General features: G+C 35.6%; 1 protein-coding gene across 4 annotated transcripts in view; it reads left to right on the plus strand.

Annotated features, from left to right (window-relative positions):
• Positions 1 to 1,547: 1,547 nt before the first annotated feature.
• Positions 1,548 to 16,320, plus strand: part of LOC110458016 (serine/arginine repetitive matrix protein 2-like) — a 99,074-nt gene continuing 84,301 nt past the window's right edge. For all 4 annotated transcript variants that reach the window (XM_021509545.1, XM_021509548.1, XM_021509547.1 and 1 more), the window contains exons 1-3: positions 1,548 to 1,745; positions 12,135 to 12,228; positions 13,039 to 13,236. In XM_021509545.1, the coding sequence (XP_021365220.1) occupies positions 1,726 to 1,745; positions 12,135 to 12,228; positions 13,039 to 13,236 (312 nt within the window). In that variant the 5' untranslated portion in view covers positions 1,548 to 1,725. The remainder of the gene's footprint in view (positions 1,746 to 12,134; positions 12,229 to 13,038; positions 13,237 to 16,320) is intronic.

Below are 16,320 nucleotides of genomic sequence, written 5' to 3' on the forward strand. Positions count from 1 at the left end.
CAATATCCCAGGTGTTATTGGTAATAACTAAGTGAGTAAACACTTACCAGCTGGCCTGAGCATGGTATAATCCTACCTCCCCCTTACTGGTAAGGGGTTGGGGCAGCCCGCTCGCAGCGCACTTTGGACATTGCGTTGTTACTTACATGTAATTGTCTTAAGTTAATGAGGGGCGGTATCTTTTGCCGCATCTTCACTAAAATAATATTTTATGAAACAATAAATGTATTGAAATTTCGATCAAAGATAAAAAATTAAATTCCGGCATCCTGATAAAGGTTAGCCAATTACGCCAATACCATTGTCTGTGTGTTATCTATTATTTAAGTGAACAGAGCTTCATTGCATGTTATGAATGAAGGCTAGCATGGTGCTAGGTAGCTGATGCTGCAGTGAGTTCTTGGAAGGATTTCGGAGGTACAAAAATAGAGTTATAGTTAATACATATAGGATAGCCGGCTCCTTCCCTCCTCTGTCTCCCTTTTCTATCCCTTCTCTCCAAACTATATCCCTTCTACTCATTTTCCTGTCTTTTCTTCGTCTGCTGGATAACCAAACTACTCGGTAGTGAAGCGGACGTAAAACCAATCAATCAATCTCTGTATTCTCTTGTCAATTAAAGCGTACACCCAGCCTTTGAAAACAATATTGAGAGAGATTGTTACAGTAGGCAAGTTATGAATCGAGATGAGGGTGATTATATTGCCATCTTGTATGTATTTCGTGTCTTTGTGTCCTCAGAGATGTATATACTTACTTTATATGTCTCTGCTATCCTTTACCGGTCACTTGTCTGATCAAGTTGACAGGGTACACATAGCCATCAAAACGTCACACATAATTGTGATATTATGATCCGTACCTTTTTTAATAAACAGTCTTTCTTTGTATGACAAAACATTAAATTCATTGGTATCAAAAATTAAAATTCTTTAAAAGATAAAAGGTTTCCATGTCTCAAGAATAACACTATTTCTGAAAAATTGTGATAATCTGATATCAAGAAATGATATCATTAAACTAATTATTCATAAAAAGGGTGCAAAAAATAATATAGCCCTCCCCAGTGATATAGAGAAATAGTATCCTCATATGATACAGTATATTATTTATATACCCAAACCTATTATTATTGAAATCAAGATACAAAAACTTACATGAAAATTGCATTTCTTGATATAACGAAATGATTAAGTGACATCTTAAAAATATCACGGATTTAGAATTGTTATCGAATTCCGACAATATTTTTTGGAATTTTTAATACCTCCAATTCGATTTTAAGAAATTGAAAAAAGGTCTTAAATTAGTACAATATTAATAGAAACAGTCACGTCAATTTATTGTGGTTTTGTAAAAAAAAAAGTGCCAATTAAATTGCCGGAATATTTTAGGCTGTCTCCGTCTTCAACTTTAAAACTAGTATAGCGCGCACTTGCTCGACGACCCCGAGTAGTTGCTCTCTAGACTTATCTTCCATATTGAGCTAATATATTCCTTATTCCGAATAAGAGGGCCTTGTGTTTGATCACGTGACCCTCCCCGGCGACGAGGTTGTTGAATAAAGTGTTGTTTTGGTTGCTCCTGTTACGTACATATTTAAATAAAGTACATAATTCTACAATGATGGCTGACTGAAACAACAGATACCGGGAAGGACATAACAAACTAGGAGGCTGTCCATTCTTTTTACAAGTGTTGGCTGACTTGGAATAAAACAGCAACATGAGCCACGTTCACGAAGGGTAAGTTAATCTTTCCCACTGGCAGACATTTTTATATTTGACTCGACTTGTTGTAAATGACAGCACGATGTCTGTCTCTGAATGCAAACGGTTTCTTGATCAACAGATAAGCTTAAAATGTATACTTGAAAGCAGTTTAAAATGTAGTATTGGTTGTCCCTGGTTGAAGAGTGAAAATTGTGTTTACCAATCACCTATATCATCTGGTCATTTAGCTGTCTAACCTACAGTGTAGCAACAAAACTATTTTCCCAGTCTTGCTTCAGGCTGCTGTCGATGTCTAGCTAGGTGTTTATAACACTGGTTGACAAATACACACAGACGATTTTATTATTCCTAGTCATTTCAGATGACAAATTATATATAAGATAAATAGATTAAAATGCTTGTGTATACAATGTATCCCACAATATTATAAAGTTAACAATTAAAATTATAATTAAAAACATGTAATTATTCAGTGCTGTTATGCTTCACTTTTCTTTATTTCTTTTACTTTTGTAAATTTGATGTCTGTTGGTGTGCTAATTGATAAATTATCATTTAAATTGATCCCCATCCCATGTTGAAAGATGTGAAACAAGTCTAGATGTTTCTCCTACTGGACAGCTAGATCATCTAGGATATTGATCCTCATATGATACAGTGTTTGAACTGTAGCCCAACACTCTGTGGTTCCAGCACCATTACATAGAGTCATACTCGTTTTAATACATGTACAATAATTAATGTATAAATTGTATGGTCTATTTAGCCTATTATATAGGGGCTGATGGAAAGCATGAAATTGCTGTATTCAGATACTATTTTCCTTTACAAAACAACTGCTCCCTTCCCATTTAGGGCTTCCTGAAGAGGATCTTAACTTCCTGTACCAAAACTACTTAAAAAACCCTTAAATTATAGGAATTTGCTACTTGGATTCCCTCCAGCCCCCCTCTCCCACCCTTCCCCCTCCTCCAGCCCCCCACCCTGCCCCCTCTTCCAGGCCCGTCAACATGCTTACTTTCAATTTTTTTATGAACACATTGCTTAGCTACACTGCAGTTCGCTGTTCAATTTTCTGATTGCATCTGTAATTGTGTCACAAACTCACAATTCAATATTGCTGACTGGAAGGATTTCTTGTATATTAGGGGTGAGACTTAATGTGTTGGTCGTCACGTTCTGGTGTTATTGTAATATTTTAACCAGTTTTTATCCTGTGGATTGTTTTCTGTGTTGATAAGATTGTAACAGAATATTACATCTGATATGTACATGTCCATACTTTCCCTGTTTGTTGTCGTCATTACTAAAAGCTATTTATAGCACATACAATAACACTCAACACTTAAACTTACTTCCTTCCTTGACACGAACGATGCCATAGACAAGGATCTGTATTCATAAAGCCATTCTCATGCTCAAGCCTTATTTTTTTGTTGGGCTTAAATTAATAAAAAATCTTATTTCAGCAATGTTTTGGAAAAACAATGAAAAGGCTCAAACCCTTATGCTGTTTTCAGTGTTTTTAATTGACTTTTTGATTGTTTGACATGCTTTCAGCCAGTTACGAGAATATTATTTTGGGGACAGAATCCATGCTTGAGTATGAGAACGGTTTCATAAATATGGGCCCTGATGAACATATAGGGCTAACACAAATCAAAAGTCATGTGACTGATGTGACTTAAATTAGAGAAATCATCGGTATTAGAACTATATGGAAGGCAGCTATTTTGAAAGCACTAGAGGTGCTCATATGCATGGGGGGACCCAGGAATTAATTTCGGGTGTTGCCCAAAATTTTTAAACTCGGAAAAAGACTCAAAAATAAATTATAATTGTCATGTCGGTTGTACATGTATACTACTTTCTGGCACCAAACAATATATAGAACTTCATTATTTCTTAGATTGTGACAATTATAATTTCCCTGCCGAGCAGAGCAAGTTGATTTTTTTTCTTCTGAGGATGTAATACTAAACTTGTTCAAGCACTGCCAAGCGTAGAAAGCTAGAATTACTTGGACATGATTTCCATTGTCAAACAGATCTAATAAGGCATAGAATAGTTTTCTGAGTTTGCGGTATTATTCCAGGTTATATTTTATAACATAGAGTATTTATATTTTATGATGACCGAGCGGAGCGAGTATTAACAAAGTCTCTGAAACGATGGGAAAAAGGTTGGTTTTTGGTTAAAATGTTGATGTTTGTGTCATGCCTTTCATGTGCATGTAGTTTAGGCAAGCATTTTGGCAATTCAATATTGATTTATTTTGTCAAAAATATGAATTTTGATTTAACTGTTTGTCTTTTATTGTGAATTTGTATGCATGCATATGTACAAGGGCAACACCTGTTGAAAAGGATCTATATATACATGCCAGGCTTTTATGCTAACATTGGTTATTATTCACCTGATAACGTGATGCTAAGGTGGATGCTTTACTGTCTTTGGAATTTACATTTTTTAACAGGTATATCTAATCACTCCTGGTGATCATGTGTACATGAAACCACAGGTGAAAATACAGGTTTATCTATCATGAAGTGGACTCTACCTTTGAAATAACAAGTAACATAATTATATACCTAATTCCAACAGATGGTTTATCCTCTCTCAACGGACAGGGTGATCACCACACCGTGACATTAGAACAATACGATTAGGTAGACAGTCTGTTGAGCCTTCACCACTGAACTGACTGGAGACCCTACTAATATATAAACAAAAGAGGATTAATCCCCTATTGTTTAGAGTATAAGTAGTGGACTCCTTGTTTGGGCAACTGCACCCTTAGGCATATATAGATATTCAAACTGCTGCTTGCCATAGAAATTCATAATACACGGGATGGTTGATATTGGAACAAAATCCCATATATGAAAAATCTTCAAAAACCTAAGTCCAGATTATTTTTGGACACAGAAAAAATGGGTCTGCCACTGATATCATATCTTTTTAAGCAAATACTGTAATCTTTTATGTAACGCCTCTATTTTACTTCTGCTTCTTACCTTAGAGAAATTTTCAGGGCAAATGTGCTGCCTTCGAGAAGGTCACAAAAAGTAATTAAATGGCCTGGTGACTTTCCGTCTGAATTTCATCTTACATAGTCAATCTTCTTTTAAGTAATGAATTTGAAATGAATATGAGGTATCAGGGTAAGTCATACTGTGGAAAGTGGGAATTCTCTAGTGTAGAAATGTTTGCTTTGAATAATCAATTTGCAAACATGGGCTTTACTTTTTAAATATTTATATTTTCTGGTAACTGTCTTTTACAGTTACAGGATAATTTAGGCACCGACCTGTTTTATTTGATTTTGAACTGAGCAAACCAGTTTTAATTCAAAATTATGGTTACACAAACATTTGAATGAGTAAAAATCAATACCCTTGTAATTTTACCGAGTAGTGTTGACTTAGATGATAGGGTTATATTGTCTGTGCTATGATCCGGGGTTGTATTATATATTCAGTATTTAATTTACTTGATCTTTCATGTTTTTAACACATGGCACCAGTAGTGTGTAGACTTATTATTATGAATTTATATAAGTATGGTCAACTTAAAAAATAAAAATGTAAAAAACTGTATTTGATGTTTTCATATATAATTTACAACTGCAATACCAGTTTCATACAATATTGGCTGTATCCCATCATGCTCAATAATGTTACTGCAGAAATAATACTCTGGTATCATTATCACCCCTCTGGTATCAATATCACATTTCTGGTATCAATATCACCCCTCTGGTATCAATATCAACCCTCTGGTATCAATATCACCCCTCTGATGTCATTATCACCCTTCTGGTATCAATATCACCCCTCTGATGTCATTATCACCCTTCTGGTATCAATATCACCCCTCTGATGTCATTATCACCCTTCTGGTATCAATATCACCCCTCTGATGTCATTATCACCCTTCTGGTATCAATATCACCCCTCTGATGTCATTATCACCCTTCTGGTATCAATATCACCCCTCTGATGTCATTATCACCCTTCTGGTATCAATATCACCCCTATGATGTCATTATCACCATTCTGGTATCAATATCACCCCTCTGGTATCAATATCAAGCCTCTTGTAACAATATCATCATTCTGGACTCGTTATCACTCCTCTGGTATCATTATCACCCATCTGGTAGTAATATCACCATTCTGGTATCATTATCACTCCTCTGGTATCATTATCATCCCTCTGGTATCATTATCACCCCTCTGGTAACAAAATAATTCCTCTGGTATCATTATCACACTTTTGGTATCATCATTATAAGCCTTCTGGTATCATAAGCCTTCAGGTATCAATATCACACCTCTGGTATCATTATCAACCCTCTGGTATCAATATCACCCCTCTGGAATCATTATCACACTTCTGGTATCAATATCATTCCTCTGCTATCATTATCACCCATCTGGTATCAATATCACCCATCTTGTATCATTATCACCCCTCTGGTATCATTATCACCCCTCTGGAATCATTATCACTCCTCTGGTATCATTATCACCCCTCTGGTATCAATATCACCCCTCTGGTATCAATATCACCCTTCTGGTATCATTATCACTCCTCTGGTATCATTATCACCCCACTGGAATCATTATCACCCCTCTGGAATCATTATAACCCTTCTGGTATCAATATCACCCTTCTGGTATCATTATCACTCCTCTGGTATCAGTATCATCCCTCTGGTAACAAAATCACCACTCTGGTATCAATATCACCTCTCTGATGTCATGATCACCCTTCTGGTATCAATATCACACTTCTTGTATCAATATCACATTTCTGGTATCAATATCACCCCTCTGATGTCATTATCACCCTTCTGGTATCAATATCACCCTTCTGGTATCAATATCACCCCCTCTGGTATCAATATCACTCCTCTGTATCAATATGACCCTCTGATTTCAATATCACCCCTCTGGTAACAATATCACCCCTTTGGTATCAATATCACCCTTCTGATGACATTATCACACTTCTGGTATCAATGTCACACTCCTGGTATCAATATCACCCCCTCTGGTATCAATATTACCCTTCTGGTATCAATATTACATTCCTGGTATCAATATCACACTTCTGGTATCAATATCACACTTCTGGTATCAATATTATCCTTCTGATGACATTATCACCCTTCTGGTATCAATATCACAGTTCTGGTATAAATATCACAGTTCTGGTATAAATATCACCCTTCTAGTATGAATATCACACTTCTGGTAGCAATGTCACCCCTTCTGTATCAATATCACCCCTTCTGGTATGAATATCACACTTCTGATATGAATATTACCCTTCTGGTATCAATATCACCATTCTGATGACATTATCACCCTTTTGGTATCAATATCACCCCTTCTGATATCATTATCACCCTTATGATATCAATATCACCCTTCTGGTATCATTATCACCCTTCTGGTATCAATATCACCCCTTTTGGTATCATTATCACCGTTCTGATATCAATATCACCCTTCTGGTTTCAATATCACCCTTCTGTTATCAATATCATCTATCTGGTATCATCACCATTTTGGTATCAATATCACCCTTCTGTTATCAATATCATCCATCTGGTATCCTTTTCACCCTTCTAGTGTCATTATCACACTTCTAGTATCAATATCAGCCTACTGGTGTCATTATCACACTTCTGGTATCATTATCACCCTTCTGGTATCAATATCACCCCTCTGGTATCATTATTTTTTCATTTCAGAATATTTATTGTTCAGATCTTAGATACAAAGGAATTGGACAACAGGCAAAGCCTATGAGCACAATCTCCTTACAGTTATAAACATTTTACACACATCTTACTGAATTGAAGTAATGATAAAACATGTATATTATGTACATGAATATTGATATTTGCGTGTCATTATTAAATTTTTGATAATTATTGTACAAAAACTAGATTTTACAAAAAAAGGCAATTAAAATTATGCTGGTGGAGGGCACATAGTACAATTATGTACTTGTATCATTCCACACAGCAAAGTCATGAGATAAACAAGTAAGTGTAATCTAGTTTAAGCGTCTTGTATCTTTAACGAACCTCTGAACCATCTCCAAGATACTTGTATTCATATTGATATCGAGTCTTCGACATCCATAAAGAAAAGTCTGAGTATTTAATGGAATAATGTCATTAAAAGCAGAAATGGAGTTCAGGAGAATTTGCCTTTGATTAGTATACAGAGTACAATGGAGGAAGAAGTGATCACAATCCTACATAACTACATAAGCAGGCAGGGGTATCAATTAGTTGAGATTCAAATAGATCTGAATTCAGGTTACTGGCACAGTTTCTAAGTTGACAAAAGGTAATATTAAATTTTCGATCACCATTGTATTTGAAAATATCAGTACATTGGGGTTGATAATCCATTTCATCTGAGTGTAAAAAATCTCTTTTTATAGATCCAATGGATGTCATTGTGGGATACAGGCAAGTTGGATTATTCCATTCAGACATCAGTTTCAGGAAAAAACTGGCATTATATAACTGAGTTCTTGGTAATATTAGGAACATCAAAAATTCTATTGTGGCGAAGATGATAATTGTCAGTATTATTATTAATGTACGTTTGAATTATATCATAGACATGAGAGGGGCATTTCTTATTAAATATTTTATAAAAAGTAATATTTTGATGCAAATGTCTTCTTCTATTAAGTGTTATAAAACCAGATTCTCTATATAAGATAGCAGGACTTGTTCCACATCTTAACCCTAAAATAATACGTGCTACTTCTAGTTGGATAGACTACAAGAAACTGCATTCATTCTGCGTGCAGTTTGCCCATATGATATTTGCATATTCCAGAATTGGACGTATAAATGTGATATATATAGTTTCGAGTGATTTTCTATCAATTTTGTATTTCAATTTTCTAAGTATATTGATTCTTTTATAAGCTTTTTCATATATATAGTTTATGTGGTTAGACCAATTAGCCTTGCTGTTGAAAAACAAACCCAGGTGTAATCATTATCATTATCATCCCTCTGGTATCAATATCACCCCTTCTGGTATCATATCATCCTTCTGGTGTCATTATCACCCCTCTGTTAAAAATATCATCCATCTGGTATCCTTTTCACCCTTCTGGTATCATTATCACTCTTCTGGTATCAATATCATCTATCTGGTATCATTATCATCCTTCTGGTATCAATATCACTCTTCTGGTGTCATTATCACTCTTTTGATACCATTATCACCCTTCTGGTATCAATATCACCCTTCTGGTGTCATTATCACCCCTCTGTTATCAATATCATCCGTCTGATATCCTTTTCGCCCTTATGGTATCATTATCACACTTTTTGTATCATTTTCACCCTTCAAATGTCATTATCACCCCTCTGGTAACACTATCCCCTCCCCTTGGTGGTATCAATATCACTCTTCTGGTATCATTTTCACCCTTCGAATGTCATTATCACCCTTCTGGTATCATTATCACCCCTCTGGTATCATTATCACCCCTCTGGTATTAATATCACCCTTCTGAGGTCCATACCAGCCTTTTGGTGTCATCACCATTCTTGTGTTATTACCTTTCTTTAGCAATAGGAGAAGTAAGATTAAATAGTGTTTGAATACCTAGATCAGTGATAGGAAGATTATTCTGCATTTACTTATTTCTGGCTTTGTAATCTCTGATATCTGAGTTATTCATACAGAAAATACTTATTCAGTTATGTGTAATGAAGTCAAGCTGTTACATTCATTATTCAATAGTCTTCCAAAATAGGCTGGAACCATTAAGTGCTGACCTTGAGAAGTCACTGATACTCTGTCGCGTTCAGGTCTAACTTTCTACTGTATAGGTTATATTGATCTGTTTATGAGACAGAAAACTTTGTTTACCTGTATCTACCTGATTTACCTGTGCGTACCTGAACAGGTGTGTTGTCTACCTGCTCTAATAAGAATTCAGTCCACACCCTTTGAGTGTACATAAATTATAACAAGTGGAAATTGACTTTGTTTCAAGAGTTTTTTTTGATAATTGACAAATCTGTACGGCCCTTGAGTGTTTGCCAGTGGAGATACAGTTAGAATGAGTGGTTGGGTAGATACAGTAGGAACGGTATAATCTGACATAGACCACGAATAAATTAGTCGCTGGTTACCGTGGTGAAGACATGATACAGTATCAACAGGTTATTACATCGGAGGCTAGTAAAGCATGCTTTCATTGCAAGATCAATGGATTTTCAAATTTTCACATTTGATTGTTTTTTTAAAGGAAAAGGGCTCTGAGTTGGTGTGGGAGAATGGGTGTTGATACAGAGGTGAAATGTCTATGGAGTCTATATTGAGGGTTGCTAAAAAAATTCCAAGTATTTTTTTTAATACAAGGCGATCAAATACTTCAGCATCATATTAAAGAACCATCACATAAGATCCCTGTCTTCAAATGATCTTGAATATGTCTTTAGGTTGCGAGATATCTTTCAGAAGCTGGTTTGTCTTTTCTAGCTTGGTCATTGCTTCAGGGCTTCATACCAGGACCCAACTTTTATTTAGCTCTACCCCCCCCCTCCCCCCATCAAAAACCTAATGTTATATAATATTACTAAATAGTTTAGGGTTTAGCCACTAGTGTTTATGTTAATTTAACTTAAACAAGTTTTTTATAAACTTTCAATCACAAGACATTGGGGAATTTGTGTACTTTCAATTTTAATCCAGACATAATGTTTTTATTACAAAGGGGTACCGGTTCTCAGCAGGTAGGTAAAGATTTGATACGATATCCGACAGAAGCTAGGTCACCACACACAACATAACACCCCATACCAGTGTTAACAGAGTTCTCTCGCAGCTTACTTTTACTTTAAAGAAATGAACATAGGGTTAAGATTTGAGTTTAAATGGCGACAGGTAAGGGAATGCTTTGATTGATATGGTGCTCACATGCAACACGGCTGTTTGTTTATGGATACTGGTGGCGTACAGTCTAATATCTACAGTTACATTTCGTGCACACAACTACACAATGATAGATTGGGCACTCCTTTATGGTAAAACACGGATCAGTCTATGATTTAACAATTTGTAAACTTAACGAGAAAAAATACGCAGTCACTAAAGATCCCAGCCAGCTTGGTGAAGCACTTGCTATTGATAAACAAATATTGTACATTATAGCATACGCCCTTGCATTAAACCAGTTAAATAATAGAAATTTGGTAAGAATTAAAAAAGATAAATGTCAAATATCAAAATAATTATGTATAGCCAACAGGTGAATCAGTGAGGTGGTCCCCTTTGAGTATGGATACCAAAGGATATACTTGGTAACTGGCATAGAATATGTTAATATAAGTAAGGGAGATCCAATCACAACACACCTCAGGCGTCACCAGATTGAGCTGTTTTGGGTTTTGAACTCCTTTACTTATAATTATAAAGAGAGGTGAAACTAACGCCTACATTTAATTCACATCCACTTAAGAACCTGTTTAATGGGTAAATTATGTAATGTGTGGGACATTTCAGCCGAGTCTGTATTAACTTGTCTGATGATTGTTCAATGTTATATGTCTTTATGATCATTCAGTGTATTTTAAAGGGAATAATTTTAAGCAAGAAAAATGCTTTATCTTCCAAGGGAGACTACTCCAAGTCAGTAATCAGCACAGAAGTTGATCTCTATTTCATGGTTATAACTGGTACATTGCTACCCTTTATCTTAACAGAATTCTTATCATCTCTGAATACACAAATGTAGATTTAACTTATGAATCCCTTAAATTCTACATTGAAATATATAAATCGTTTCTGATGTAACATAAAGAGGATATTGTGCTTCTACCAGCGATCGAACCCGTGATCGCCGACTTCCTAGTCGGACACTCTACCACTCAGATAAAGGGAAATTCCCTCAAGCTTGAAGCTAGAAGGTGACCATAATACTGTGTACAATTAAAGTCTACCACACTGGTATACTTGTGGTTAAAGTTGGAATCACATGTGTAGCGGGACTGGATCGGTAGAGCGTCTGTCTAGAGTTCGGAGGGTCCCGGGTTGGAACCCGGTCTGGCTGTGCATTTTTCTTCTCCTGTTACACATGAATGGCAGTTGATATCACATAACAGTCATGAGGTATATCTTACATTCTGAAATAGCTAAATGAAAGAGTCTGACATTTGAAAGGTAAAAAAGAATACATAATTTTATCATTTTGAATTATATTGTAATGCTTTAATATTGGTTTATGAACTCTGTCACAAATTACATGTATATTTACAAAGTACATGTAGTAGCATAAAGCCTTAACAAGGTCTTGTCACCTCAGTGACTTACTTGTTCTTATTTGTATTCTGTTCCTTTACAGCCCGTTGGCCACCTACAACAGTCTGACAGACAGAAACTTGGCAGGGTACTTCTCCAATATCCGCATGCGGCGCCACCTACGGAAGTCTGGACTGGTGAGTTCCTTTTCAGATTTATATACAGGAGAAATTGACACAATCTTTTGAAAATTATAAATCTACCTCTATGGTTGATGCTCAGCTACATGATACTGTAAAACATCCAGATTTTTTAGTAAGGCCAAATAAAATAATTCTTTGTTTTTGCTGTCACAACATACAACAAACCTTGGTAACTGCCTTAATGGAACTTTTTCGTCAAATTTTAAATAATCGCACTGCAAAGAAAATGCCTTCAAAAATGTTTAACAGAATAAAAGTTTCCTTTTTGTGACTAAGTACATGTATGTATGTTCAATATTTGAATTTAATGCTTATTTTTACAAATAAAGAATAATAGGTCTTTTACCATGCATTAGAGGTTTCTTACCAATGGATGAGTTAAAATTTATGAAAACCATATAGAATGGCTCACAAATATTTTGAAGGAATAGGTATTAATATTTTTTTGTCTAGCTGTAATAGGAATTAAAGCATGTTTTATGGGTTTTCTATATCTTATAAATAGAAATTCAAAAATGAGAAATATGTTATCAAGCTTCAAAGTTTCTGACCTTGCAAAACTTACAATCCTTATAATCTGTAAGGGTTTTTAATGCCCCACACCAAAGTGGTGCAGGACATATGTAGTGTTACACTGTTCTTTACATTAACATCAGTTTTGGTTTAGGTCAGTTATGAACTTAGTACATCAGCTAGGAATGTGGGAGCTAGGTGTCAGTGTCTTACAGACTCATTTCTGATTTTCATTTCTGACCATCTCTTGTTCTAACTATTGAGAACTACCACAACTGTTTCATGCTACAGATAAGTGGACGAGGAAGAATCGTCTCCGAGAATCAGTATAGGCTCAACATGGCACGCAAGGAACACAAAAGACATGTCAAGGACCTTCTGTCACAAGCCATCGTACACAAGACTCTTGACCTTGAGCGCACACGACAGGTTGAGATCAAACGCAAGCTGGAGGAGATTGGCAAGATTGAACTGGTTCGCAGAGTGAGAGTATGTATTGATTTCATTGGTCCGTTTTCACGAACATTTATTTCAGATAAAGAATTTAATGCATGTATGATAAATACAATGGCACAATGATAGATTACACTGTCAACAGTTAGAACTGTCAAGTTTTCCTATTTAGGTAGAAGAATGCAAATCAACTGTAAGTCAGTTCTTCACACAAAAAGTCTAGAATTGACTTATCTAGATCAGAATTGCTGTTTTGTTATGCATGTGTTGGATATAAAATATTACCTGTACTTTTACATAAGAACTACAACATGTGGATACAAGGTGTTTGGCTTTCAGGTACTGTTTTATAGTTTAGAAAAAATAAATTTTATTATAAAATTATGAAAGAAACAAATTTTAATTTCAAAGGTGTAATTTTAAATTAATCAACAGGTTGATGAGTCAATGGTAGGTTTTACTGGGACAGGTAAACATTGTAGAGGTGGTTATATAAGGCTCATGTATAATCTGTTGTCTGTCCAGCTGTCCATGAAGGGAAGCAGAATCATTGATATATCAGCCATATTGTCTGTCCCGTTGTCTGTATGGGAAGGTGGGCTTATTTGACTGTCCTGTTGTCTGTGTGGGAATCAAAGGTAGGCTTATTTGTCTGTCCCATTGTACGATGGGGATGTGGGTTTATCTGTCTGTCCTGTTGTCTGTATGGGAAGGTGGGCTTATTTGTCTGTCCTGTTGTCTGTATTGGAAGGTGGGCTTATTTGTATGTCCCGTTGTACGATGGGGATGTAGGTTTATCTGTCTGTCCTGTTGTCAGTATGGGAAGGTGGGCTTATTTGTCTGTCCTGTTGTCTGTATGGAAAGGTGGACTTATCTGTCTGTCCTGTTGTCTGTATGGGAAGATGGGCTTATTTGTCTGTCTTGTTGTCTGTATGGGAAGGTGGACTTATCTGTCTGTCCTGTTGTCTGTATGGGAGGTTGACTCATTTGTCTGTCCCATTGTCTATTTTGGGAGGTGTGAGGTCTGACTTTAGACTTGTCTGGCTTCCTATAGACTTAATGTTATACAACCAAATAAGTACATCTGTACGAAGTTCTAATACTATATACTGCAAGGTGTACAACTATATACTGCAAGGTGTACATCTATATACTGCAAGGTGTACAATTATATGCTGCAAGGTGTACAACTATATACTGCAAGGTGTTCAATTATATACTGCAAGGTGTACAACTATAAGGGGTACAACTATATACTGCAAGGTGTTCAATTATATACTGCAAGGTGTACAACTATAAGGTGTACAACTATATACTGCAAGGTCTACAATTATATACTGCAAGGTGTACAATTATATGCTGCAAGGTGTACAACTATATACTGCAAGGTGTACATCTATATACTGCAAGGTGTACAATTATATAATGCAAGGTGTACAACTATATACTGCAATGTGTACAACTATATACTGCAAGGTGTACAATTATAAACTGCAAGGTGTACAACTATATACTGCAAGGTGTACAACTATATACTGCAAGGTGTACAAAGTCTCATTACATTAACTATGCAAATAATGGATCTATTTTCTTATGTGGAAAATATGCGAAATTATCATCTTTTCAATTGCTTTTTGATTGAAGATGAATATTTCATTTATTCTATGTGAAAGTGATCTGAATCCATATTGGACCAATTCTTGATTATATTTAAATGTTTTGTATGCTTTGACGACTACAACACCTGAATACTGTAAGCAGATTATACCTGTATTGTAGGTATATGTTCACTGACAGTTCCTCTTCACAGATATAGCACAACATTTAAAATCCCCACTGAATCCCTAACATAAGAGGATTATAGTGTGAGATCAGAGGAATTATAAAAACTTTGAATATTTTCTCAGACTTATCTGTCTACTCTGTTTACAAATAAAAAAAGAAGATGACAGTATTATTGATCTATTTTCCATACATGTTGAAAGCAAACAATGGCAGTTCTTGAATGGTTTTCACTTAAACATAATTTGTACAAGAATGGTAAAATTGGCTGGCTTTGAAATTGGGTGACGCTCCTGTTTAATCTTCAAAGGACAGGTATCAGCCTAGCGATTGGTCAGGTGTTTTTTTCAAGAAACCAATCAAATGGTTAAAAATGAAATCTTCAGTTTAGACATGACATATTCCAGGGGTGCAGAAAATGTACATGAGCATAAACTCTGGAACTTTAAAGATGGTTATGGAGCAGAATACTTGTAATCTATGTTGAACCCAGTTTGTAGCTTGTTTATATAAACTGATCAGTATATATCTCTGGCTCATTACCTCTATCATCTGTTGGTTATCTGAGTTTCTGAGGTTGCGAATGAAATATCCTTCCAATTTCCACAATTCTTATTTTACTGCATATTGTTGACAGGTCATCAAAGACAGCTATAATTAATCTAATGGAGAATAAAGACTGTGAGTTTATTGGAGTTACATGATGTAAGAATGAAATAAAAAATACTATCTTAGACTTTTCCGGGTGTGAGGACCATGTGGAAGTAAAATGTTAGCAGAATTGTAGAAATAAGTTATATTTATCCTGATAAACATGTAACCTAAATTTGTGATGAAAGGAATGTTAATATCTACAGCCTTGTTGATGCGGTTAGAACTTTCTGTAGGTAAGCAGCTTCCAATGTATTATTTACGGGTACAGACAAGGTGGCTGGGTAGATAAACAGCTTCCCTGATACAGTATTAAAAACCTCCATTAGAAACGGGACACATTCCTCTGTTTGATTTGTATGATATTGATTTTGTCCTTTGTAAATTAATGAGACACATAAACACCTATGTATCCAGGGGAGTATTGTCGCTACGGAGACAGCAGTGTAAGTTAATGAGATACATAAACACCTATGTATCCAGGGGAGTAATTCGCTACGGAGACAGCAGTGTAAGTTAATGAGATACATAAACACCTATGTATCCAGGGGAGTATTGTCGCTATGGAGACAGCAGTGTAAGTTAATGAGACACATAAACACCTATGTATCCAGGGGAGTATTGTCGCTACGGAGACAGCAGTGTAAGTTAATGAGATACATAAACACCTATGTATCCAGGGGAGTA

Source organism: Mizuhopecten yessoensis, unplaced genomic scaffold, assembly GCF_002113885.1.
Source record: "Mizuhopecten yessoensis strain PY_sf001 unplaced genomic scaffold, ASM211388v2 scaffold9399, whole genome shotgun sequence".
In the NCBI taxonomy this organism is placed as follows: domain Eukaryota; kingdom Metazoa; phylum Mollusca; class Bivalvia; order Pectinida; family Pectinidae; genus Mizuhopecten; species Mizuhopecten yessoensis.